Source organism: Tiliqua scincoides, chromosome 5 (genome assembly GCF_035046505.1).
Source record: "Tiliqua scincoides isolate rTilSci1 chromosome 5, rTilSci1.hap2, whole genome shotgun sequence".
Lineage (NCBI taxonomy): Eukaryota > Metazoa > Chordata > Lepidosauria > Squamata > Scincidae > Tiliqua > Tiliqua scincoides.
In genome coordinates, this window is record NC_089825.1 from 50,505,111 (window position 1) to 50,529,931 (window position 24,821).

Here is a 24,821-nt window from a genome sequence, read left to right on the forward strand (position 1 = left end):
CCCCTGTCTCCAGGTCATTTATGAAGAGGTTGAAAAGCACCGGTCCCAGGACAGATCCTTGGGGCACACTGCTTTTCACCTCTCTCCATTGTGAAAATTGCCCGTTGACACCCACTCTCTGCTTCCTGGCCTCCAACCAGTTCTCAATCCATGAGAGGACCTGTCCTCTAATTCCCTGCCTGTGGAGTTTTTTCAGTAGCCTTTGGTGAGGGACTGTGTCAAACACCTTCTGAAAGTCCAGTTATATAATGTCCATGGGTTCTCCCGCATCCACATGCCTGTTGACCTTTTCAAAGAATTCTAAAAGGTTTGTGAGGCAAGACTTACCCTTACAGAAGCCATCCTGATTCTCCCTCAGCAATGCTTGTTCGTCTATGTGTTTTAAGATTTTAAGATGATGCATTCCACCATCATATCCGGAACAGACGTTAGGCTGACTGGCCTATAATTCCCAGGTACCCTCTCCTTCCCTTTTTAAAGATCGGTGTGACATTTGCTATCCTCCAATCTTCTGGCACTGGCCATTTCAGGGACAAGTTGCATATTTTAGTCAAGAGATCAGCAACTTCATTTTTCAGTTCCTTAATAACTCTTGGGTGGATGCCATCAGGGCCCGATGATTTATTGATCTTTAATTTGTCAATTAGGTCTGAAACATCTTCTCTTTCAACCTCTATCTGACTTAATTCCTCAGTCAGGAGGGGCCATTCAGGCAGCCGTATCTGCCCAAGGTCTTCTGCCATGAAGACAGATGCACTCATTTAATTTCTCTGCCATCTCTAAGTCTCCTTTTATCTTCCCTTTCCCTCCCTCAATTCATCTTCAAACACATCAGATTCATCTTAGAACACATCAATTCATCTTTCAACACATACAAGTCATATACTGCATACATGTTTGTCATAAAGAGACCTTAATATTTTGCCAAAGTGTGTTTTTATACATTGACCTGTAACATACATACAAAAAGTGTTTAGTTTATGATTAATGCCTTTTCCAACCCTAAGCCAAGTTGGTAATACTAAATAAATGTCAAGTTGAGGTAATCGTAAAACCAGCACTAAATCCTCACTGTCCACTGGCTTAAGCATGACCTCTAGATTCCAACTCAGCTCTAACATTACCAAAAAAACTTGGTTTAAAATATGACCCATCATCTTTTAACTCAATGTAGTCATTCTTTTTCTTCCAGTAGTGGTGCTGATTTTGACTTGTGAATTTGGATTTTGTATGGGTAGCTAGCATTATTGAATATGATGGAGGCAGTTATCTACATCAGATGCTTTGAATGATGGACATGTGCTCTGTGCTTTGCTTTAGGGTAGTCTGTTACCTTGATACAACAGAAGAATGCAAGACTAAAACCTGAAATGCTTTTCTCTTCCACAATCATTTCATAAATTTCGATGCTGATTGCCCACCTTCATTGAGTGATGAGGTCACATACCTATGTAATTGTGTCTTGCAGGAAGAGGATGACTGGAAGGAATTTGAGCAAGAGGAAATTGACTACAGTGGTCTCAGAGTTCAATCCATGCAAATTAGGTATTGCTACCTTCAAAATAGAAGATGCAGTATACCAAGCCATGTTCTATTACAGACATATCTATTATAGTTTGTCAGCATGGCTTGCATCAACTGAATAGTCATTGGTTGTTATTTCTAAACTTGACTTGTCAAGAATGGGTTACGTTGCTTCAGAGCAGTCATACCTGTGCGCATTTTAGCCGCTGTCTCCTTTTTAAAATGTTTTTAAAATATTTCTAAGATTTTTGGCATGACTGATAAAAAAAGCAGCAGATTGGACTGTTTAAAACACACTTCTGACGTTAACTATTAAAACATTAAATAACCAAGATATTTTCAAAAGTTTATATTCCTTGTTTCTTTGCATACTAACTCACTTGTTTTAATTATGTCCCTTTTTAAAACAAGTGTAACAAATACTTTAGTGTTCAGTCTGTTTTGTCTCTTGAATGGCTTAGATCAGGAGTGCCCAAACCCTGGCCCGGGGGCCACTTGCTTTCCTCGGGGGTTCCTAATCAGGCCTGCGGAGAGCCCCCAGTCTCCAGTGAGCCTCTGGCCCTCCAGAGACTTGCTGGAGCCTGTGCAGGCTCGACCCAACTGCTCTCAGTGTGAGGATGACTGTTCGACCTCTCACCTGTGCTGTGGGACGAGGGCTCCCTCCACTACTTGCTGTTTCACGTCTGTGATGCAGTGAAGTAAAGACGTCTGTGTGTGGCAGTGAAGTAAAGACCGGCCTTACTTGGTGCAAAGCCTTTTATAGGCCTTGAGCTACTGCAAGACCTTCATTCCTTCATATAAGTTGCATCTCTAAAATATATTCATTTATGTAAATTTATTCAAATTTTAAATGTAAATTCTTTTTTCCCCCAGCCGCCAACACAGTGTCAGAGAGATGATGTGGCCCTCCTACCAAAATGTTTGGACACCCCTGGCCTAGCTCATGGAGTCCTAAATCTTTGTAGTCCCTACTCCAAATACAGGTCTTTAGTTCATGAAGCACTAATACTTGGGCTGCTAGCTCTTTTGTTGGCATCAGGCTCTGTCCTCTGTTTACATAACACTCTGCCCATAGGAAGAGCATTCAGTTATGTATGGGTGTAGTTTCAATAAGAATTAGCACTTGGTGTACTTAAAAATGCATCCCATGTCTTGTGTGTTCTTTATGTAAGCAATGGTGTGCATAATGCTGTTTTGTTTTCTGACAGTGAAAAAGATGATGAAGAAGGTGAAAAGAGAGAAGACCCAAGGGATAACAGTGAAGAACCAGGTGGTGGTATGGATAAGTCATCTGGTCCTTGGAATAGATCTGCTCCTACACAAACACCTGTTGCTGAAATTATTGGTAAACTTTGGGTTCTTTTCCTCAGTATAAAGGAATGTTGATTAAATTGGTATACTAGACCTTGTATGTTACTAGTTTAGTAATATTATTTTGAGTGTTCCATTATCACTAATAAGAATAACCTTAACTGTGGAGCTGAAACTATCCAAGTGTTGCATAGCATGATTCATAAAGCTGGAGAAAGTGAAATGCAGACTGTAAAAGAAATGTAGAGGGGACAATAGAGCTTAAACTCTACTGTTTAAGTGTAATGTTAAACTTCAAGCACCCCACTTGTAAATATTGCTGAATAGCCAACGCATGACACAGTGAAACCAGCTGTCATAAGATATAGTATGTTGCTAGTATTTCCATGTTTTTTCAGACACTGTTCATACCCACTATTTGAAGGATGCCTTACATTTCCAGGTGTTGGAGCTACTAGCTCCATTAAGAGTTATGAACATCTAGGTTTAAAACAATGTCTTGGCATATAATTTTTATATTGAGAAGAATAAAAATGTTTGTAGTATTGCAGCAAGAGATGGCAGCGCAAGATTTCTTCTCATCTTCCACTGGTTGCATTTGTCTTGGAGCAGACATAACTGCATTTCAAAAAGAGTGTGGGAGATTTATTGCATTTTGTTCTCTATATAGTTACAGGAAGCTATTTTATTTTATATACATTTGTACATCTTACACTTTTTATGAGAGACAGAATAAGATAAATTCCTCAGAGTTAATCTGAAGCATAAAGTTTTTAAAACCTGTCTTGACACATTAGAAACTATTTTTGTCTTAAATTAGTTTTGATGGTCCCTTGCTCAGTAAAGAATCTCTGTAGCAGGTGGCTAGTCTGTACAATGTAACTGAATGTCTTCATTAAACTAGAGTATAATTGCATATAATACTCTGAAACTTGAGGTATACCAAGATCTAAAGTGGAATTCTGCACAGCCTTATAACTATGCTTGGCCATTTCTAAAATTATTTCTAAATAATTTGCAGAAAACCCAGAGCCAGTGCAGTCCAGTGGCGTATATAGGCCACCTGGTGCAAGGGAAACCAGGACACGGAAAGCACCACAAGGACCCCCAGAGATCTATAGTGATACACAATTTCCATCGTTGCAGGCCACTGCCAAGCATGTAGATACCAGAAAGTAAGTATGATACTCTGCATAGTTGATTTTTTTTTCTATAATCACTTATTCTTAGTTTTGTAATTCTGTCCATGGAGATCATGAATATTGGGTACTGAGCATCAGAAGAAGCCATCTGGCTTGATGTACAGTTATGTTCTAAATAATTCAACATAACAAAAGGGGCTCAGGGGGTGAGATGTTAAAATGCTGGTAGGCATGATCTGTGTCTGTTCCAAAACTTGCATCACAATTCTTACAGATCTTAATGTCAGCCATTTACAGGATATCAGAACTTTCCAACTTGCTGTAGCAGTTGCCTGCACTGAGCAAGAGGTTAGAAGAGAAGGCCTCAAAGATCTGTTCCAATTCTAACGCTGTGATTCACATTTAACAGAAGAAATAAGTAGGCTTTGCATTAATTTTATGCCTCCCTCACAGGTGGTTTGCTTAGCTAAGCCACAACTTAAACCTTGTTCAGTGTTTATCTATGGAATAAAATCTGTTGACAAAGATTACCTTTAGGTTTTTTCTTGCAATCTCTCCCTAGACCTGGGATTTGTGTATTATTTTCTGGATCCCCATTACTACTTCAGGTGTGTCTGAGCCTTTGGGTGTGCCTCATGGAATGTTTTGCTTCAGATGGTGGGCCCCCATGCCATATCAAACTGCTTATGAAACTTCTTTACATTTTAAGTGGCTTGACATATGACAAGAGTCTTCTGTTTAGGAGTGCAAGTTCATGGATGCACCAAACTAGCTGCCAAACAGATACTAAAGTTTTCGTTCATGAGGAAATCAGCAAGTTCATAGCTGTTCACGTATTACTGTGGCATTCTCACTTTTGTGAGAGGGTGAATTAATATGGTTGCTTATGACTGCAAATCACAAAACTGTGCCACTAGCGTTGTCCATAGCACTGAACTTGTGTTTTTTGAACAGCAGATTCCAATTGTGCCATTTATGCTTTCAAAGGCAGTTTGTATTATTAAAGTGTGTTCATAGAAATGTTGTAATTGTACAGAGAATGCACAGGCCTTAGCCATACCTGTAGTAGTTCCTTGGCTCATAGCTCCATTCTGTCTGAGGCACTAGCCATGGAACTTTGCAATCATAACTAGTGTCATTGAGTTAATAGTACTTAAGGAGCAAGTGTGTTACGACACTTACTGATTACATTTATTTTCCCTTAGGGATAAAGAAATGGAGAAGAGCTTTGAAGTAGTAAAACACAAAACTAGAGGTAGGGATGAGGTATCAAAAACCCAGGCAACTAAACTTCAGCTAGACAACCAATATGCTGTGCTTGGGGATCAGTAAAGCTGCACACACATTACAATTAAGGAATGGTTATTTGGTACCTTTCCAGTCTAAGATAACTAAACTTCAACTATTATGAACATGCCGTCTTATTTCTTCTGGATCTACTGCAAGAAGTGCAGACCACTTTGACGTAAGTAAGTGATTGGCTCTTCTGCACTATGGAAGTATGCTTAATATGGTACATCTGACTTCTTTGGATATGGGGGAAATAATGTAAATGGTTCAAGAGTCCCCAGTATATTATATCTGCAAAACTATCTGCAGCCAGTGGTTATTTCAAATCTTTTTATGTTCAGATACTGAGCCTTCGTAAGGGTTGACTACCTCAGACTTGCTGCACTCATTGTGGACACCATGTGGATCACAACTTCTGGAAAAGGTTACAACTCTTTAGTGGCCATCTGAAACGCGAAACCAGCTCTACTGGATTCCTCTCAGAAATCCTGCAGAAGTCAGCCATCTGGGTTCTGATTTACTATAAACAACAAATTTAAGTGACCTTAAAATGAGCAACTTGTCCTGTGCCCCATTTATTACATCCTTTCATAAGTAGCCATAACTTACTAGGAACCTCTCTAGTGAATGCCACTTTCAAAAATATGCAGTGTAATGTTGAACTGTAGTTTGTTTACTTTGTTTTGATTTAGGTTATTGGAAAATAAATCCTAATAGAAAATTTAGGGACACTAGTCTGCATATATTAACTGGTTTCATCAATATAAACTCGTCATTTTTGAAAACTGCCTTTCCTGGCTTGAAATTGCAGTATAGTCAAGTAGCAGCATGGAATATGCAGACTATCATACTCTTCTGGGATTCAAGGGCCTAGGATTTCTGTAGGACTGTATTTGGTGGCCAATAAATGTCTGTGCTCCTCTAGTATCTGGAGCTTTTTTGAAAAGGCACATGCCGTATAATTAGCCTTAACAGTGTAATATGGCAAGTATCGGCTGTTGGTTGCACACACTATTGTATTTGCAGGAAGAAAGTAATTGTCTAGTAAAATGTCCTTTGTGGCTTCTTATTGGTTTACATTTGGAAATATTCTGGGAGTAAGGTGTTGTGCTTATGGCATTGTTTCCTCTGCTGCCCAACTTCAGTTACAGGCCAGTCTTCTGCAGAACTATATGACCATTTGGAGAGAAGCTAGTATAAGAGTATTTGTATGCTAAGATTCATGTTATATTGTCTTGTAAGGCATTGACAGTAAATAGAATTCTAGACAACTTCCAAAGAGGTTCCAGGAATACAGAAAATATCTGACTGCTCCTGTTTCTAAACTTTGGTTTGTCCAGTGCTGATATGTTTAAGAGTCAAGTAATGTTCTGGACTCTTCAAGTAGGAATTCAGACATCACTGCAGCACACTTTGTAAGATGGGTAGGTAAAAATACATTCATAGGAAACAGGTTTTGTTCTTTGATTTTTAAAGATGGGATGACTTTGCAATAAATGAACAAACTTTCCCACTGCCTCAGTGCTTGGAATGTAATTGGCTTTATGCGATAAAGAATTGCTTGACATGAAATGGCTACTAAATAGCAACATTTTAAATATGCTTCAACCAACTTAAAACCAGGCCACTGAGTACCCAGGGCATTGAAAACAAACCTTCAGCTGACACCACTGAGTTGCTACATCTTTCCACAAAATCTCTCTGCCAACAAGATTTGCAGGGTATTAAAGCTAAAGAACTAAGATTATGTGGATTGATATCACTTAATGACATAGTGGAAACTTAAAATTTTAAATCCAAATGTCAGCATTTTGTAAGTGGTTGTTAACACACGAATCAAGTTTTAATATACTGTATAATAAGATAGATGAAGCTGTCATTTGTATTTTTTCTCAAGTTCTTGGACATAGTTGGCAGAGCAAGAAAATATTGTCATAATAATAAAAGGAAATGTACATGGCTTCCAGAGTCTAATGCATCTTTAAGTTGAGTTCTGATGGTGCTATGCATCACTTAAAACTAAGCATGCCAAAGTTGATAAACGATCATGAAACTGAAACTTAAGGCTGCTATCCTATGCATGTTTTGAAGTAAGTCTCACTAAATGAAGTGGAACTTCTCTCCGAGTAGATGTGCACAGAATTAAACTGTAATTCAGCTGTTTGCTGTTGCTAATGGTGGGTGACCTTCAGTCAGCTTGATACAGTTGGTCATTGTCTACATCACCCCATATACTACCACAGTCAAAGGTTACAAACTACTGTGAGATAGCAGGTGAACTGATTTCCTGCTCTGAGTGAAGCAGCAGAGCTCTTGAGGTTGGCAGTTGTTTGCATTGCATCCCAATTTTGATACTTTGAAACCCTGGATCCTTAGGTATGGGGAGTTTTTCACATTGTAGCACATTAAGCTATTTAATAGTTATTAAGACATAGTTGAAAACACAAGCTACTGCTCTCTTTAAAAAAAGTGTGGAATAATTATGCCATACCACTGGCTTCTGTAAACTCATCAATTTGGTTGTCCCTTGGGCTAAGTAGAAGTCCACCTTGGTGAACTTAGCTGCATATGGGTAGTCAGTGAATGGTCAAAAAAGATGTATGCTGGACTATTTTCCTATGTAATCGCATTTGTCCTGCTTTATTGCTTATGATCCATGAGCTATAAGGAAAGGGAGAAGGTTCATCTGAAGTGCAAATCAATCCTGGAGCATTTTTAGCTGGTTCTTTGGCAAATACACAATTAAGTGTTGGTGTACTGTCATGAAGAATCTAGCTTTACAGTTTTTGAGCAGGCACTATATCTGGAAGTCAGCAAAAACCTGAATCTCTGCCTCTGAAGTTGAAGTTGGCCTACAAAATTTTGTATTTGTTTGGGGTAGCTGCATATTCTATGAATGGATGTAAAGACAAATATGACAGTGCATGCACCATAACTGTAATTGGTAACCTATTTGGCTATACCACTCAGTTGACACTTACAATGTCCATGATAACATCTTATTCAAGAAGGGCAGGCTTCAGTAAGCTACTGAGTGCCTGCTTCACCTGTTAGGGTCATAGCCAAGTAGGGCTTAAATCTAGAATGGTGACAGCATAAGGATATGTTGTACCAAAGGAAGTTAGTCATGACTTTGAAGTGCCATTGAAGTGAATAAGACTCTGTCATGACAAACTCATTGCTTTAATTTCAGTGGTGCTTAGTTGGGTGCTTTCATTACATACAGCCCCATGTTGATGTCAAAGGTGGTAGAACAAATGTTTTATTCCAAACATGGCTGGAGCATTACAACAGCTGTGAGATTTGTTAATTGGTAGTAAAGAACCTAGAGAGGGTATGCATTCTATGGACCCATGAGGAGTGCCTGATGAGCTATCACGTTTTCAGAGGTTTCTGCAAGTGCTATATAGGGCTGCAGTATAAACTGTGTGCAAACATTGAGCCTTAGCACTGTGAGGAATTGGAATGTACCTGCTCAGTGTCTCAAGTCAAATTTGAACATGCATCTGTATGCATCAGGTATGACCTGTACAGGTTTGCCTAGCACAATTGTTCCAAAAATTTGTAGAGGGATTGGGTTCTACATGCATAGGTTCATGGTCATATGTGATGTCTAATATGTGGACATCAGCTGAGCCTATCACTGCTATGCTGGGTATATAGTAAAAGCCATGTCAGTATAGGAAGTATTTTTTATATACTTGACTTCATTGGGACCTGCATATGAAAGTGTTTAGTGCTAAGGCTTTAAACTGCTGTTGTGATTCCTGATATTCATGGTATACAGGAAAGTAATGTTTATGTAGTTTTCTGTACATGCTAGTATTTGAAAACTTTATCTGCATTATTTTCGATAAACTGTGCCTAAGCCTAGTTAGTGCAGCGACAACTGCTGTGCCTCCTTTCAAAAACTGTTGTCAAAGTAGGACAAAGCCCATGCTTATTACATACAGTTTTACTAGTTAAAAATATCCAAAGCAATGGTGATAACCCTAAAATGAAATGTCAGGTGCAAGATTAATGGAATGTCACCATGATGCTGACAAAAGGAAATGTGTCAAAGTATCAATCCATCCTGTTTTCTAGACATCTCAGAAGACTTGTGCTGCTGTGGAACGGTGCAATGTACTTAGCTTTTGAGACAGCTGTAAAAAAACACATGTGAATGTATAGAAAAGCACTTGAATAATGTGTTGAGAGAAAAATAAGACTTGGTGACCTGTCTGTCAACATCCAGTCAAAGATTAAGAGCTATTCTACACATACAGAATTAGGTAGCATTTTGGATTCTACCACTTCAGAGTGGGGGAATGGTATGGTTGAATGCCCCCCCCCCAAACTCTCCATGTGTTTAAAAAAGGGCAGATCAAGGAGTGGGCTCTGCTAAACTTCTCCCTGAGGTACTAGTTTACTCTGTGAAGGGAGGTTTTTTATAGGGGAGAAGCATTCTCTAACTCCCCTACAGTCTTCACAGTGGTATTATTCAGTGTGCTGTCTACTTAATCTTCTGCCTAATATGGCTTGAAGCTGGAGGAAAGTATCATGAGGAGAGATCTTAGCATTAGGAATTCTCAGAGCAAATCTGAATCTACAGAGCCTTCATCTGTGATGGTTGAATGACTAGGGATCTTTGACCAAACATATAAAAGTTTTTCTTGCTCCATCAAAGTGAAATAAAATGGACTACTTGCTGGTATAAATTACTCACTCAACCCTGTTAAAGTATTAATACTGAAATGGCAAGTTCAGAACATGATGTAGAAATCTAATCCAGAACCATTACAAGGCTGAAAATATAGCATCTTACAAGTATGGCATAGTATGGAGAAAGCATTGCTGTGCCTGTTTCCACACTGTAAAGACAATACTTCCCTACCTCACAGGGGTGTTGTGAGGCTGCTTTCATTGTTTGGAAAAAGCCTTTGAGTTTTCCTGCTGGAAGGTGCTATAGAAATGCAAAATATAACTGAGATTTGATGGGCGATTGTCACTATAAGAAAATGTTCAACTTGGTTTTCATTACAGTATTTTGCTACTACTATGGAAGGCTTCTCAAAAAATTATTTAAACGTGGATCATGTAACAATGGACTTTGCAAGAAGGCATGGTTGAGTTTTCAATCTTTATGCATCCCTTTCTGGTTTTATGTGATTAACTGTGCAGATCTTAATTGTATTAACAAGGTTTTTGGGTTTTGCATGGAAATTACTTAAGATCAACATTTTTTGTAAACTCCCTGAATGAAATAAACTTACATTCACAGTTTAATAATCTTCTTACATGAACCTGATACTGAAGTAATGTGATGCCCGTTTGTCTCTTTGAACAGTCCACAAATCACATAGGCTTTTTACAGGAAGAGATGCTACTTTCCATTCAAGTTTCTCACTCATTATTGGTGTGTGTTATGTTCCATTATTTTCTTTTTTTAAAAAAGCCTTGTGGTACTGAACTACATAACCATATAATAGTTAATGTTAACTATTTGAAGCTACCATTAAACATGTTGATTCAGACCTATTATACTAGTTAAGAGTACTTTCAGTTGTTAAATTCTTCATTTTTATTTGCCTTACAGTAAAACACTATGGTTTGCTAAGGAATAAGCCCTATACTATTCCAAGGTAAGGCTGCAAAAGATATTAGTCAAAGTGGTGTAATACACTACTCATGATTTGCCTCATCTGGCATTAGCTAGTATATCAAAGCAAATTATACAAATATAAGAAAAACAGAATAGGCCTACATTTCACATTCCATGTGCATCATTGACTATTTTGCACATAGTTGTTCCCATTAAGAACAGCTCCACTGGATCAGGCCATAGGCACATCTAGTCCAGCTTCCTGTATCTCACAGCAGCACACCAGATAACAAGAGACTTGCATCCTGGTGCCCTCCCTTGCATTGGCATTCTGACATAGCGCATTTCTAAAATCAGGAGGTAGCATATGGTACACATCATGGCTTGTAACACATAATGGATTTTTCCTCCAGAAACTTGTCCAATCCCCTTTTAAAGGCATCTAGGCCAGATGCCATCACTACATCCTGCGGCAAGGAGTTCCACAGACTGACCACACGCTGAGTAAAGAAATATTTTGTCTGTCCTAACCCTCCCAACACTCAATTTTAGTGGATGTCCCCTGGTTCTGGTGTTATGTGAGAGTGTAAAGGGCATCTCTCTGTCCACTTTATCCTTCCCATGCATAATTTTGTATGTCTCAATCATGTCCCCCCTCGGGCATCTCTTCTCGGCTGAAGTGGCCCAAACACTGTAGCCTTTCCTCATAAGTTTGGTGTCATCTGCAAACTTGGCCACCTCACTGCTCACCCGTCTCCAGGTAATTTATAAAGAGGTTGAAGAGCACCTGTCCCAGGACAGCTCCTTGGGGTACTCCACTTTCCACCTCTCCATTGTGAAAATTGCCCATTGACACCCACTCTGTTTCCTGGTTTTCAACCAGGTCTCAGTTCAGGAGAGGACCTGCCCTCTAATTCCCTGACTGGAGTTTTTTCAGTAGCTTTTGGTGAGGGACCATGTCAAACGCCGTCTAAAAGTCCAGATATATAATGTCCACGGGTTCTCCCACATCCACATGCCTGTTGACCTTTTTCTAAAAGGTTTGTGAGGCAAGACTTACCCTTACAGAAGCCATGCTGATTCTCCCTCAGCAAGACTTGTTTGTCTATGTTTTGAAATTCTGTCTTTGATAAGGCATTCCACCATCTTACCTGATATAGATGTTAGGCTGACTGGCCCATAGTTTCCGGAGTCCCCCCTCTTTCCCTTTTTAAAGATAGGTGTGACATTTGCTATCCTCCAATCCTCTGGCACTGTGGCCGTTTTGAGGGACAAGTTGCATGTTTTAGTCAAGAGATCAGCAACTTCATTCTTTAATTCCTTAATAACTCTTGGGTGGATGCCATCTGGGCCCGGTGACTTATTGATCTTTAATTTATCAATGTATAATAAATCATTATGCATACTTTGAATAGGAGGTGTAGTAGATATCCTGGGATGGGGGGATTCTTCTGTACGCTACTGGAGGCATGCATTCCAGAGGTTTCTGTACCTTGTTGCAGGAGTAGTTGCTAATTTTATTTTCCCTGCTGCCACTGAGTGTGCAGGCTTGATTGCAACTCACACAGCCATGTGCTTTTTTGCTTCAAAAGCCTAAAGGTCCTTTTAGGGGGATTTATTAGATTCAGTCTCATGCCAGAACATTAACCTCTAGCCTTTGCCACAAGTAGACTTAAACGGGGGCAAACACATTTTTCTCAAATTCAGACTAGAAGTTGGAAAGGATATTTTCAACAGTGCTAGAAGGGTTTTTCCTACAGTATAAGTTCTTTGTGGTGAATGTAAGTTTGAGAAGCCATCTTCCCCAAGGATAGAGAGGAACTTTTCAAAGGAGTAGAACAAGAACACACCCTATTATGCAAGGTGGATGAGATTTCTACCCTTGCCCTCTAAGCTATTGCTACAGCACTGATCATCTGGGGAAAAGTGTCTGCACTACCTCCAGAAAGGACCCTGCTGCCATTGCTGGGAAGATCAATATATACCTCTCCCTAAAAATATTCACAGAAGATAATGAGCCTCAAGTAAAAACTAAGGTAGTCTGGCTTTACAGCAGCCAAAGGAAAATGGGAACACAAACAATACAAAACACATTTAATCCTTTTATGTTGAAAGAAAAGTATAAATAGAAATTGAAAACGCATGTTTGAAGAAGCAGCAGTCTCAATACTTCCTGGGTCGTTTTGCTATGCTTGTTTCTTCAGGAGCTTTCCGCTTCTGAGATATCACATTTCCATGAGCCTTGCTGTGCTGGAGATAAGCAGCAGGTTCTGGCAAGTGATAGTGTTCCATGGGAGGTGGTGGCTGCTTAAAAAAAAAACCAATCAATTTACAATCTTTCTGCAAAAGACATGAGTTTAACATCAAGATTTCCACATTTATATTGTCTAGCTCAGGTTCCCAAACTCCCTTCACAGCTCAACTACAGTTCCATTACTATGTTTCCCATATAAATGTAAACTATCTCACAGTGCCTTGTGGGTTTGCTGCAGCACCCAGTTTAGAAATTGCAGGTCTCACCATAACAAAATTGTAACACCAATTTCTTCTGGTTTATTTTTCCTTCTGGTAACACTCCCAACCCTTGAGCTCTTTTTCTGGCATTTGCTTTTCATTTTCTCTACTTCCCCTTCCAATCCTTTGCTACTATACAACCTTGCCTGCAATCCTGGCCGCTGCCAGAGCTGCTGCCTGATTAAGGGATGAAGAGCAATAGAAATTTTAGATTTAAGACTTTCTCAAAAGTGCAACAGAAATCATAGGCTGCTATTACTATGCAAACCTGGATAAGGTACTCAGCAATATATTCTGGCTTCAGACAGTTCACTCCTTCAGCAGCAGCCTCTCCTACATTGACTTTCATATCCTCTGGTTTTAGTTTATTAAAATCAGCAAAAAGGTGAGTGACTTCTCTAAAAGGAGGAAGAGAATGACTAGGAAACACCTGTAGATTGAAACACAAAGATTCCTGTTTACTTAAATGCACTGTCCTGCATTTGTCCTGCAAACAGCCTTGCAAAAGCATACCAGACTGCCTCATAGTTCATTTCCTGAACATACCACAGTAATGGGTCCAGAATGGATCTGAAGGCTTCAGGTGAGATAAGTAGTTCCCTTTAGCACTGGGCTAGAGAAATTAAGTGCACTGCTAGGTGTGGCTGCTCAAGGCTCTGTCTGGCGGAGCCCCTACCAATTTTCCCCTTTACATATCCAGCTCTGTTGCCCTTGGACTTCTCTTCCCCTCTCCCCAGCTACACATATTTTTCCATCTTCCCTCCAAGCTTCCAGAATACAGGAAGGTGCTCCAGGCAGCCAGGTGTCATTAGCATTGCATTGTATTTCACTTATTAGTGCTATGGTGGTGGTTCTCTGCCTCATCATGCAGTCAACCATACTAAAGGCTGTACACCAGATTGTCTTTGTCATCTAACCTTAAACAGCCAATGGCTGAAATGGAGAATGCAGACTGATGGCACAAGTATGGGTGATAGAAGTGGCTTTGGCTAGCTATGCCTGAATTATACACTGACAGGAAATGAAAGCATGCTTTTTGTTTAATTAAGAGAAATTAAAATATTTTTCCCACACGCATGCTTCAGACCCAAGTTCTAAGGAAGCTTGCACTGTGACTGAACCACCTGCTTGCTTTTTGCATAATACTATCACAAGTAGGAGTACTATTTTCTCCCACATTCTTTTTCATAAGTGGGCTTTCAGCAATAATGGCTAGTACAAAATTTTATAACTGAATCCAACAGGGTGAAAAACACCCTTTTGAATAGGTTTAATGGAAATGGATTGCATTCCTGGGTTAAATACTTCTGGTGATAAGAGCAACTCCTGGATTTGTAAAAATCCAACGTAGTCTAAAAGTTAGTCACAAGACACTACTCTTAGGCAAACAGATGCAGTACAAACCCTACTTGTGAATACCTGAACCACTTAAAATAGACTAATCAACCACACACGCACCTTTGCTCCTCCTGACTCCAGAAGACGTTTGAAGCCTGCTTCCTTGGCTGGGTCTACATTCAAAATAACTTTCCAGCCACTAAATGCCCCCTACAAAAAGAGATATATTAAAAAAAAAAAAAAAAGCGCTGCAAAAATTTAATTCTCTAATTCATTGATTTTCAACATTTTCATCTATCAGCACACCGAGGATCATTCACGGCACACTGCTTGAATACATGATCTTTCTCTGCTCTGAAATATGTTTATCCACCCCATCCATTGCAGAGAAAAAAGGAATTTGCCTTACCTGGGTAAGTCTTGTTCCTGGGGGAGGCAGGGGGCATTCCTAACCAATGGGATTGTCCCTCGCTGCTGCTGGAGGCAGGGCCAACAAAAAGGTGGGCGGAGCTCCACAAGCACAGGGATCCAGTCCCCAGACACTACTTGCCGAGATATGACAGGATCCTCATACGCACTACTGTGACTGGTTGTAAACTTGCATCACAATTGTACTCTGTTTGGAAAACTGCTTTGCACATAAATAGGTTTAATACCCCAGAAACAGAGGGGTTTGAACAAGGGAAATAGGTCATAGGAAACCCTAAATACCACCTTGCATCTATGTTTATGCAGTAGAGGGAGTGATCCCCTGAAGTGTGGTGGGCGGAATGCCCCCTGCCTCCACCAGGAACAAGACTTACCCAGGTAAGGCAAATTCCTGTTTTCCCTGGTGGAGGTGGGGGCATTCCTCACCAATGGGATCTACCAGAGCAGTATCCCTGGGGGGGAGGCAGGTAGATCACTCACTCGCACACCTTCAGTACCCTCTGGAGAACTTTCTTCCTGAAGGAAGCCTCTGCCGAGGTTGATAGATGTACCTTGTAGTGCTTAAAGAAATCAGGATGCGAACTCTAAGCCACATAGCTAGAGTTACCAGGGAAACCTTCTCGCCCATGGTAAGTTACAGATAAAGCATCCGTCTTCCAGAATGCGCAAGTAGGTTCTGTATAGAAGCTTAGGACTCTTCTGACACGTAGTGTGTGCCAAGCCTTTTTCCTTATATGTTTAGGACTGGGACAAAATGATGGTAAAACTAGTTCTTGCGGTCAATGAAAAATTGAATTAATTTTGGGTAAGAAAAATGAGTTAATCCTAAGCACCACGGTGTGTGGAATACACATAAGTCAGGATGGATGGAAATCTGTGTGGTTGTGGGTATTGTAAAGGGCCTTGTAAGAGTAGATCTGGCCAGACTGGAATCTCCCAAGGTTCCTATCTTAATTGTATTAAGTTTGGGTACCAACCTGGCCACTTTTGTGACACCAGAACAACTTAGGAGTCCCTGAGGTTAAGGTGTATCCACCACTTCCACTCCCTTGTCTCTTACCCTGGAGTAGAATATGTTAAGTTGCAAGTTTTCCGCAGTAGCAAACTATTACAAGTAGCAAACTACCTACTATGGGTGCCCGAATCTGGTCCTTAGTTTCTGGATGCAACCTGCACTCTGTTTCCGAGAGGCTCCATCTGCGTAGGCAGTCTGCCTCTATGTTCTTCTCTCCTGCTAGGTTTTTTGTGGGGGGGTTTTGTGGATGCTGTCTGTTCTTACTAGAACATGACAATGGCAGAAATGAAGTTTAAGCTGAAAACAGAGCAAGACAGATAGATCTCAGCTCCAGGAGACTGATGCTTTGAGACATCTCCTGAGAGGAATAATGACCCTGAATCACTCTGCCATTTAGTTGGGCCCTCCAACCAAATATGCTGGCATCTGTGGTCAGGATTACTTGTTGCCAGTCCTGAAGGCTCACCCCTTGGACAACTGTCCATTGTACACCCACCACTGCAAATCCCTCTTCAGGGGTGGTGGAATCAGAGTGTGGAAGTGGCATCTCTTCTCTATCTTCTTGAGTGGGACCAGAGACACTCCTGAAGAGTTCTGGTGTGGAATTGGGTCTAGTTGATCAGCTGGTGACAGAACCAACATTCCTAGCAGGTGGACCAGCATCATGATATCTGCCTACTTGACTGAGAATCTGGAGGACTGTGTCTGTGACCCTCTGTTATCTCTCTGTTGGCAAAAAGGCATGGAAAATGTGGGTACTGAAAAATACTCCCAGGTGTTCCAGTATCTGGATGGGAACCAGTGAACTGTTTGACTGGATTATCACAAAACCATGAGTTTGCAGGCAGAGCACCATCTGGTGCGTGTTGAGCTCTGCTTGCTCCCTGGACAACACCTTTATTTAAAAGTCATCCAGGTGAGGGAAAAGAAACAGTCCCCTCTGCCTGAGATGCGCCAATAGTACCACTAAACTTTTGTGAACCCCCTTGGGGAGGTCACTAACCCAAAAGGAAAGGCACGGTACTGAAAGTGGGAGGATTTGTAGGAGACCTGATACCTTCTGTGATTTTATAAAAACAGTTCAACCACCTTAGATCTAGGATTCCATGCCTCTCTCCATTCCGCTTCAGTACTGGAAAGAGCACCAAGTAAACCCTGCTACCTCTCTCAGCAGAGAAAACTGCCTCTATTGCCCCAATATGAGGTAGATGGTATATGGCTGCTAGGATAGCTGCATGTTTATTTGCATCCCTTGATTCTGAGATCTGCCAGAACCTGTCCCTTGGTTTCCTTACAAATTCCAAGGAATAGTCTTTGGAGACATGTCTCCAGGAACCATGCGTCCAATATTGTGTTGTACCAGGTTTGCACATAATCCTGAAGCCTAGCCTGCACCTTGGGTGAGAAAACCCTGTGCATGTCATCATGCCAACCTGTCTCTAGCTTCATTCCCTGCCTTGGAAGAATGGGAATGCTGGAACTTTCTGTGGAAGTTCCCAGATTTGTGCCACTTGGGGTTGAATTTGGACGGCTCTCTGTTCCTTCTTTCAAGATGAAAGGGGCAAAAGCTCTGGTTGGCTTTAGTCTTCCCTGTCTTGGACACTGTGGGAAGTGCTCTGTTCTTGTCCTTGTTTCAATGAGAACAAGGTCTAATGCTTGCCAAATAACTTAGATCTGGAGAATAGAGTCCCCAGTAACCTACTTTGAGATTGCACAGCCACAAATTTCTTATGGCCACCACACTGGAGGTGGTAGCTCTAGAACAAATAGTCTGCTGAGAAAGCAGCTGGCAAGGATACCTTTTCCAAAGTGCCTTGATTGGTTTGGATGAGGTGTTGTTCCTCCTCCCAGAAACTGGTGACTCTGGAGAAAAACAAACTGGCTGCTGAGGCTCTGAGAGCAAACGAAATAGTCTAGAAAGCTCTCTTCAGCTACACCTCAATGCATTTGTTGCAGGGGACACAAGGGCCATGTTCCCCATCTGAAAGGATCATGGCCTGAGAAGACAGTGCTGCAACAGGTGCATCCATTCACTGATGGTACCTTGAGTTTATCTAAGATTCCCTTAGGAAGAAAGTAAAACGTACTCATGAGCTTGGTGTCTCACTAGCCGTGCAGTAAGGACGACCACTGCATCTCCATCATTTTAGGATGGGTTCTGGAAAAAGGCATCTCTGCTGGCCTCAGTGGACCCTGAGGAAAGAGACTTTCTGGAGAAAAGTTAGAGTTGCAGCACTGGCTCTCATTCTGAGGCTTTAAGGCTCAATGGCTTAATAACCTTATCGAATATCCTGGGGGAAAAACTCCCTCTGGAAAGAGGTTTTTTCCATTGATGTGAGCTTCCGCACTCTCCACAGTCTCACCATTTTTTTCCTTTTTTGGTCCTTTACTGAGGAATGGGCAACTCTGAGATTGACCTGAACATTGTGAGGAAGAGCTGGAAGGGACAGGGTTCCTCAGCACCTGAAGCAGCTTTTCCTTTTCCAACCTTGGTCTTCCAGTTGTTTAGGGAGAGTGAGCAGACCCTGCGAGGCTAGCTTGCCATCAATCAATTGAGCCACAGCACCCAGGACAGGAGGAACAGGGGTGACAGCAGCACCACTGCTTGACCCCTTATGCTTATTAGCACCTCTAGGCTATATATATAAATATATATTACCACACTGAACAGCCAAAGAATAACGATCTGGCTGTTCACTGGACTGTTTATGAGGGAAAAACAGAGCATGGGCAAAAAGAGCAGGAAAACAAACTCCTTACTGGGTTACTCACTGCATGTGAGGAAAATGTTGCCTGCCGAGATACAAAATGGCACCCGCTGAGGTAAAAAACAGAGCCGGTGCTTGTGAGCGTTGGGCAGGCTCTGGGCACGCTGATGGAGAGTCCTGCCCAACTGCCCCTGACACTGCAACAGTGCCTTGATTGATGGGTCCACCTCTGTTCCTCAAACCTGCCGCCACCTCAGAGAGGCGCAGACCAGGTACTGTCAGCCCCAACTGCTGAGGTAAAAAATGGCACCCACTGAGATAATAGCAGACCTGATGCTTGTGAGTGTTGGGCAGGCTCTGGGCGCTCATGGAGAGTCCTGCCTAATTGCCCCCGAACACTGCGATAGCGCCGGGTCGATCCAGGGGTCTGCCACTGACCCCCAAACCTTCTGCCACCTCAGAGAGGCGCAGACCAGGCGCTTGCCAGCCCAAGCAGCAATTTCCCTCACAGCGGGAGAAATGATGAAAAAAAGCAGCAGTTAATGTTTCTGCGGTGAAGAGAGCTGGGCCTCAGCCGCATCTGTCAGGCAAAGACACCCCTTTCTCTCCGGAACTCGACTTGCTGAGGAGGAGAGTTGAGACAGCTAAAGAGAACCATTTTCTCTTCGCTTTGAAATTGCTGAGGAGGAGCTCCAAAAGAGATGACCAAACTCCAAGGAGGCAGGGACGGTCTGGGGACTGGATCCCTGTGCTTGTGGAGCTCCGCCCACCTTTTCATTGGCCCTGCCTCCAGCAGCAGTGAGGGACAATCCCATTGGTTAGGAATGCCCCCGCCTCCACCAGGGAAATACAGCAAAAAAACCCACACTCATGGCAACTTATCACTTCTACAAGCACTTACTATTTTTCATTTGGAATTGTTCCAAGATTTAACTCTAGAATCATTACTCTCAATGTGAATTTTGATGAATAAAATCAAATGCAGTCCTCCAGTGCAATCCAAAGATGCATATGCACAAAATGTGCATCTACCAGAGTTCTTTGATGGGTTCAAAGTTGTTTTGGCTGCCCTGGTAGCAATCTGTACTTACAGGTTGTATACAGAGCACACAAGAACATGACTTTGGTTCAAACACTTGTCGTCCAAGCCTAAACCAAAGATTCTTGCCTACTTCAGACATCTTGAACCCAATCCTCCAAAACAGTTTGGAGTTTCTGGAGGTTGCCTCCAAACTTGCCTTTCTTTACCACACAGGTTCCCTTCTCCACTTCCTGGTTTTCTTTATCATTTGCAGTAATGTCTAAATTGACTAGCTCTGGTTAGCACAGACTCCAAATCATGGCAAGTCTTCTCTATAATCATGTTTCAAATTATGATTTGGAGACAAAACAGTGACCAAAGTGTGCTGGTTTGGATATCACACAAACTATTTAGTAAAACTTAGGAAGTGGATAAGGGAACTTGCAAACAAGCTTGACATTCTTCAGCCTCTGAAACATGGCTTGAGGATCAAGTTTGCGACACCTGAGGAAGATAAGTTCTTTACCACAGACTGATAAATACTACATACACAGTAATGCTACATATGTCTTTCACACTAAAAATGATTGCATGCTTTGTCCAACAGTATTAGTTACTTAACTCATTTTATTACAAACAGTGAAAACCTTACAGAAGTAATTTAACTAGAATAAAGTTGCTGTTTATAATATTTTTTATCAGGTATCTCTTGTATTATGGCCAATACATGTATTTCTAAAATAAAGACCTATTCACTGAGAACTACTTCGGACACCAACTTCTCCTTGGGTAAATCCAAAGTACCTAACATGCAACATGCAAGTACCTCAGTAAATCCAGTTTCCTCCCGCTTCTTCTGTATTGCTTTCCTCCATCTCACTGCTGCAACTGCCAATTTCCTTTGGATTTCACTGATTTCAGGCAATACACTGAGTATGGAATTGCTTCCCCATTCATAATCTTCCTCCTAGAGTAAAGATAGTCTCTTATGGCCCAATCCTATTGGATCTCACCTCCAGCAGAATATGGATTCCGCTGGTGGTGATTACCAAATAATGGCTGTAAAGCATGCTGCCCAAGCACATGCTGAATTAAAAAGGACCCACCAAGGCAGATAAAATGGCAGGGGAGGGCAGAGAGGGGAAAGGATCGTGGGCAGAGAGGCTGTTGGAGGGGGTGGATCTGGCTGCGATAATGTGCGCTGGATCCTATCCCCTCCAGCAGCAGCCTCTCTAGCCACTTTCCTCAGATTTGCACCAGGGATTTTGCTGGCATAGGTTCAAGGAGACCCATTGCAGGGAGGGAGGCTTTATGGAGGGGCGAAGGGATTTATATTCTCCTTCCCTTCCAAAGTCTCCCGCACCACCCCCTCCCCCCCCCACTAGATATAGCTGCACCAGCAAGGAGGATAAGATTGGGCTCATTCATAGTAATCCTGCCAAGCTTAACAGGAAATTTCAAAAAACAAGCACACAAGAAAACCACCTAGTCATAATTCATACAAAAAGCAAATATATCTTGGTTTCAAAAGTTTAGATATTCTCCTGAACAGAAAATTGAATCAATAGTTTTAATACTTATGACTCATTCCTAAAAGTAACTGTATTCTTTATGTAGTTTAGGTGTCTTCTGAGGTACTTATTTTTAAAGATAAAACATGCTATTAGATGCTACAAGTTCATGGGCTACCTAAATAAATGCATCAAGGAATTTTCCTGAAGTCAGCTTTCAGTTACTTATTTCATTAAATTTTTCCAAGGGTTCCATGGGAAATAAGTAACTGAAAGCTGACTTCAGGACCTCAAGCTGGTGTATATAGGGTTACCAGGTGGTCTATCATCCAGGCATACTACGGGACCTTAGGAACGTAAATTACAAACAATGCTCACATTATAAGAGAGAAATACTAAAATTGCCTTAATAGTATTAAATACCTTTACAAAGTGTCGTGCATTTCTACAGGCCTCCAGGTAGGAACGATGAAGTACCCACTTTCCAGCTGCCATTGAAGCCAAGAATTTCTCGTTGCGAAGAGGGTGTCCCACAACAGTGTGTGTACAGCTAGGGTCAAAGCACTGCTTCTCAAGCACCACCCCACCTTATATAAAAAATTATGGTTACTTACAAAAGGCAATTTCATAAGAATGGCAAACATAGAAGATAAAGGCTATTACACTGAGTGGGTAGGGGGAATTATTCTCTCTTATGGTCACCATGAAATCTTTAAATAGCAGCAGCTGGAACAGTAACAGTAACATCTGAGGCCTAAGGAGCAGGAATTTTACCTCATCAATCTCCACCAAGCCTTCATCAGTCACCATTGCCATTAAAAAAAAAGTTTATTGTATGCCAATTTTCTCCCATTGACAACCACTTTGGAGGCCTATAACCAGGCAGGAAGACAGGATATAAATAATAAATGCATGCTACACTTAAGAGTTTAACATGTTTGGAGTCATAGGACTCCAGCAGTTCTTACCAAGCTCTTCAATCAGATGGTAATAATCAATTCGTTCCTGGGGATTAAGGGAAGACAGCTGGAATCTGTACTGTTTTTCTGGTACATCATCAAGTTTTTGGTCTGTTTTAGTGACCTGAAAAACAAACATTGGGAGAAGCGAGAAAAAAACAGGCAAAAGGATGAAACTCGTATCTAGTCTATCATTCCAAACATAGATTAACTATATAATACATTTTGAGACTATATTTGATAAGCCACTGAAGAAAAGGTTTGGTCAAATTTTATTATAAAAATATCTCAGTATTAGACAAATACTGTGCCAGAGGTAAAGGCCATATTTATGAAATAAAATACAGAGGGCCAGTTAATGTAATGGCATAAAACCAGAATATTACACAAGATTAGATTTTAATTGTTGACCCTGACAGACGTGCAAATAGGTAAGCAAATTTAGTAAAACTAAGTCCTGAACTCCCTAATTCAATTATTTTAACTAAATGAACCACAGGTATTTCCTATATTACTTCAAACTTTCCACTGATCTCTAACTGGTAGGACAAATTAGACTACACGAAGGACTTAGAGCCCAATCCTGTGCTCAGTGGCATGGCTTCGTGCCACCGAGCAGGGCTCCCGCCCATGGTAGCCCAGCGACAGCCGGTGCTGGGCTAGCGCAGCGCGGTCACCCAGCCTCTGCGACTTGGCGGTCTCCTGGACCACTGAGCCATGGCACAGTAAGCAGGGGCAGGGGCGGGGAGGAGATGTTCTGGGGAGGGGGGAGGCCAGCGGGGGGGTGAAGAGAGGGAGGGAGAGAGGCTAATCTACGGAGCTCTGCTACGCAGGATCCAAGGCGTTTGTGGAGGGCTCCGCGCCCCACACAAGCGCCTTTACCTAAAGTGAGTAGCCCCATTGCGGGGCTGCTTACCTTACCCAGGAGAAGGGAATGAAAGTCCCCTTCTCCCGAGGTGCCTCCCGCAGTAGCCCGGGGCGCACAGGATCCAGCGGCAGCCATTCTCAGTGCTGCCAAGCCTGGGCATCTCGGGCAGCTCAAGATTGGGCTGCCCGGTTGCAATCCTAACCACACTTTCCTGAGAGTAAGCCCCATTGAACAAAATAGGACTTACTTCTGAGTAGACCGGGTTAGGATTGTGCCCTTAAAGTAATTGCCAATATGCTACTAAAACAAAAAATGTTTGCTGTCTGCTCTAATCTATTATCTGTAATTCCTGATAGCTTCAAATGGCAGTTGAAACATAACGTGCTGAAAAATATGTTTTCAATGCAAACAGTACTATATTTTCAGTGTGCTACTGTATGTCCTACATTGGGTTGTGGAGCCACAGGAGGATTTGCCAGTGGAAAAGCAATAGCGGGAGCTAGTGGTGTCAGAATTGGATGATCTTCTTTTGTAGAGGTCTCTGGATTTTTACAGACTGGAAGCCTTTGGACCTCAGCTACATCCGCTTCCATGGGGTCAACACCATCTATAAAGCAGAGAATCACTACTGCATCATTCTGTACAACTGAAAGCAAAGATTAAAAACTGTACAGTTCTTCAAATAAAATGTGAAAAAATGCATGCAGTATTTGAGTTTGAACCTTCAGCAGGGACAGTTCTTCAAGTCATACACCCAACATGTTTAATCAGAAGTAATGCTATTGGTTTGAATGAAACTTCCTTTAAGTAAGATGATCAATTTTGTAGCTTATGCTTTGTTTACCAAATAGCAGATTCAATATAAACTCAATTTGTATGTTTTTTTCAGTGCTTCTGATGTTATAAACATGTACAATATAAAATATTTTATCCAGAATTTGATAATGTGAATTTTTGTTTAATCAAAATCCACTTTACACCCTTAAGTATTATTTAAGTAATACTTACTTAAAGTATTCTCTCATATCCACCTATTGAGTCTCATAGACCCTTAAAATCAAAATTTCTCAACTCCCTAATACACATCCTAACAAAATAATCTGGCATGAGAAATGGATTTCAAGTATACTGAAAATATATGAACAAAACAAGCAAGGGAAGTCTTTCTAAATTAAATCATCAGATTTATGACACAAAGTAAACATATAATTAGCAAAACCACCAAGCCATCATTCGCTAATTTGATGGTATCAGGTTGTAGGGAGCCCTGGGGCAAAAATCTGCATTGGGGCTCCAATGGCACCCTCCCCATCCATCTGCTGATGGTGTGTTGGGTGCTATCCCTGACACCCAGGGTATTGAGGGTTCTGGGGGCAGCCTGGTGAAATGGGTTCTCCAATGTGCATGGGCCCTTGGTCACAGAGAGTGCCCAATTTGGCCAACTCCTATCAACAATCAAGCAAGTGGATATATTATATTCTCTGTAGCACCAAATCTGCATAATGGCTTGACTGTAGGCTTTGTCTATATCAATACTGAGACCCCTTTCAGGGGCTGCATGAACACACCATAAGTGGTCACTATTTGCCTACTGCCCAGTTTGCACC

At 41.5% G+C, this 24,821-nt stretch overlaps 2 protein-coding genes across 5 annotated transcripts in view; one reads left to right on the forward strand and one right to left on the reverse strand.

Moving 5' to 3' along the window:
• The window catches only part of CDV3 (CDV3 homolog), a 14,400-nt gene extending 3,862 nt beyond the window's left edge, over window positions 1-10,538 (forward strand). The window contains exons 2-5 of one of the 2 annotated variants that reach the window (XM_066628135.1): window positions 1,469-1,545; window positions 2,733-2,869; window positions 3,857-4,010; window positions 5,183-5,601. In XM_066628135.1, the coding sequence (XP_066484232.1) occupies window positions 1,469-1,545; window positions 2,733-2,869; window positions 3,857-4,010; window positions 5,183-5,309 (495 nt within the window). In that variant the 3' untranslated portion in view covers window positions 5,310-5,601. The other variant, XM_066628136.1, reaches the window with a different exon arrangement.
• A 2,402-nt stretch (window positions 10,539-12,940) lies between these two features.
• TOPBP1 (DNA topoisomerase II binding protein 1) overlaps window positions 12,941-24,821 on the reverse strand; it is a 43,703-nt gene continuing 31,822 nt past the window's right edge. For 2 of the 3 annotated variants that reach the window (XM_066628134.1, XM_066628131.1), the window contains exons 22-28: window positions 23,661-23,821; window positions 22,356-22,470; window positions 21,811-21,974; window positions 20,703-20,843; window positions 14,824-14,913; window positions 13,634-13,795; window positions 12,941-13,158 (exon numbers count right to left, since the gene is read on the reverse strand). In XM_066628134.1, the coding sequence (XP_066484231.1) occupies window positions 13,015-13,158; window positions 13,634-13,795; window positions 14,824-14,913; window positions 20,703-20,843; window positions 21,811-21,974; window positions 22,356-22,470; window positions 23,661-23,821 (977 nt within the window). In that variant the 3' untranslated portion in view covers window positions 12,941-13,014. The remainder of the gene's footprint in view (window positions 13,159-13,633; window positions 13,796-14,823; window positions 14,914-20,702; window positions 20,844-21,810; window positions 21,975-22,355; window positions 22,471-23,660; window positions 23,822-24,821) is intronic. The other variant, XM_066628132.1, reaches the window with a different exon arrangement.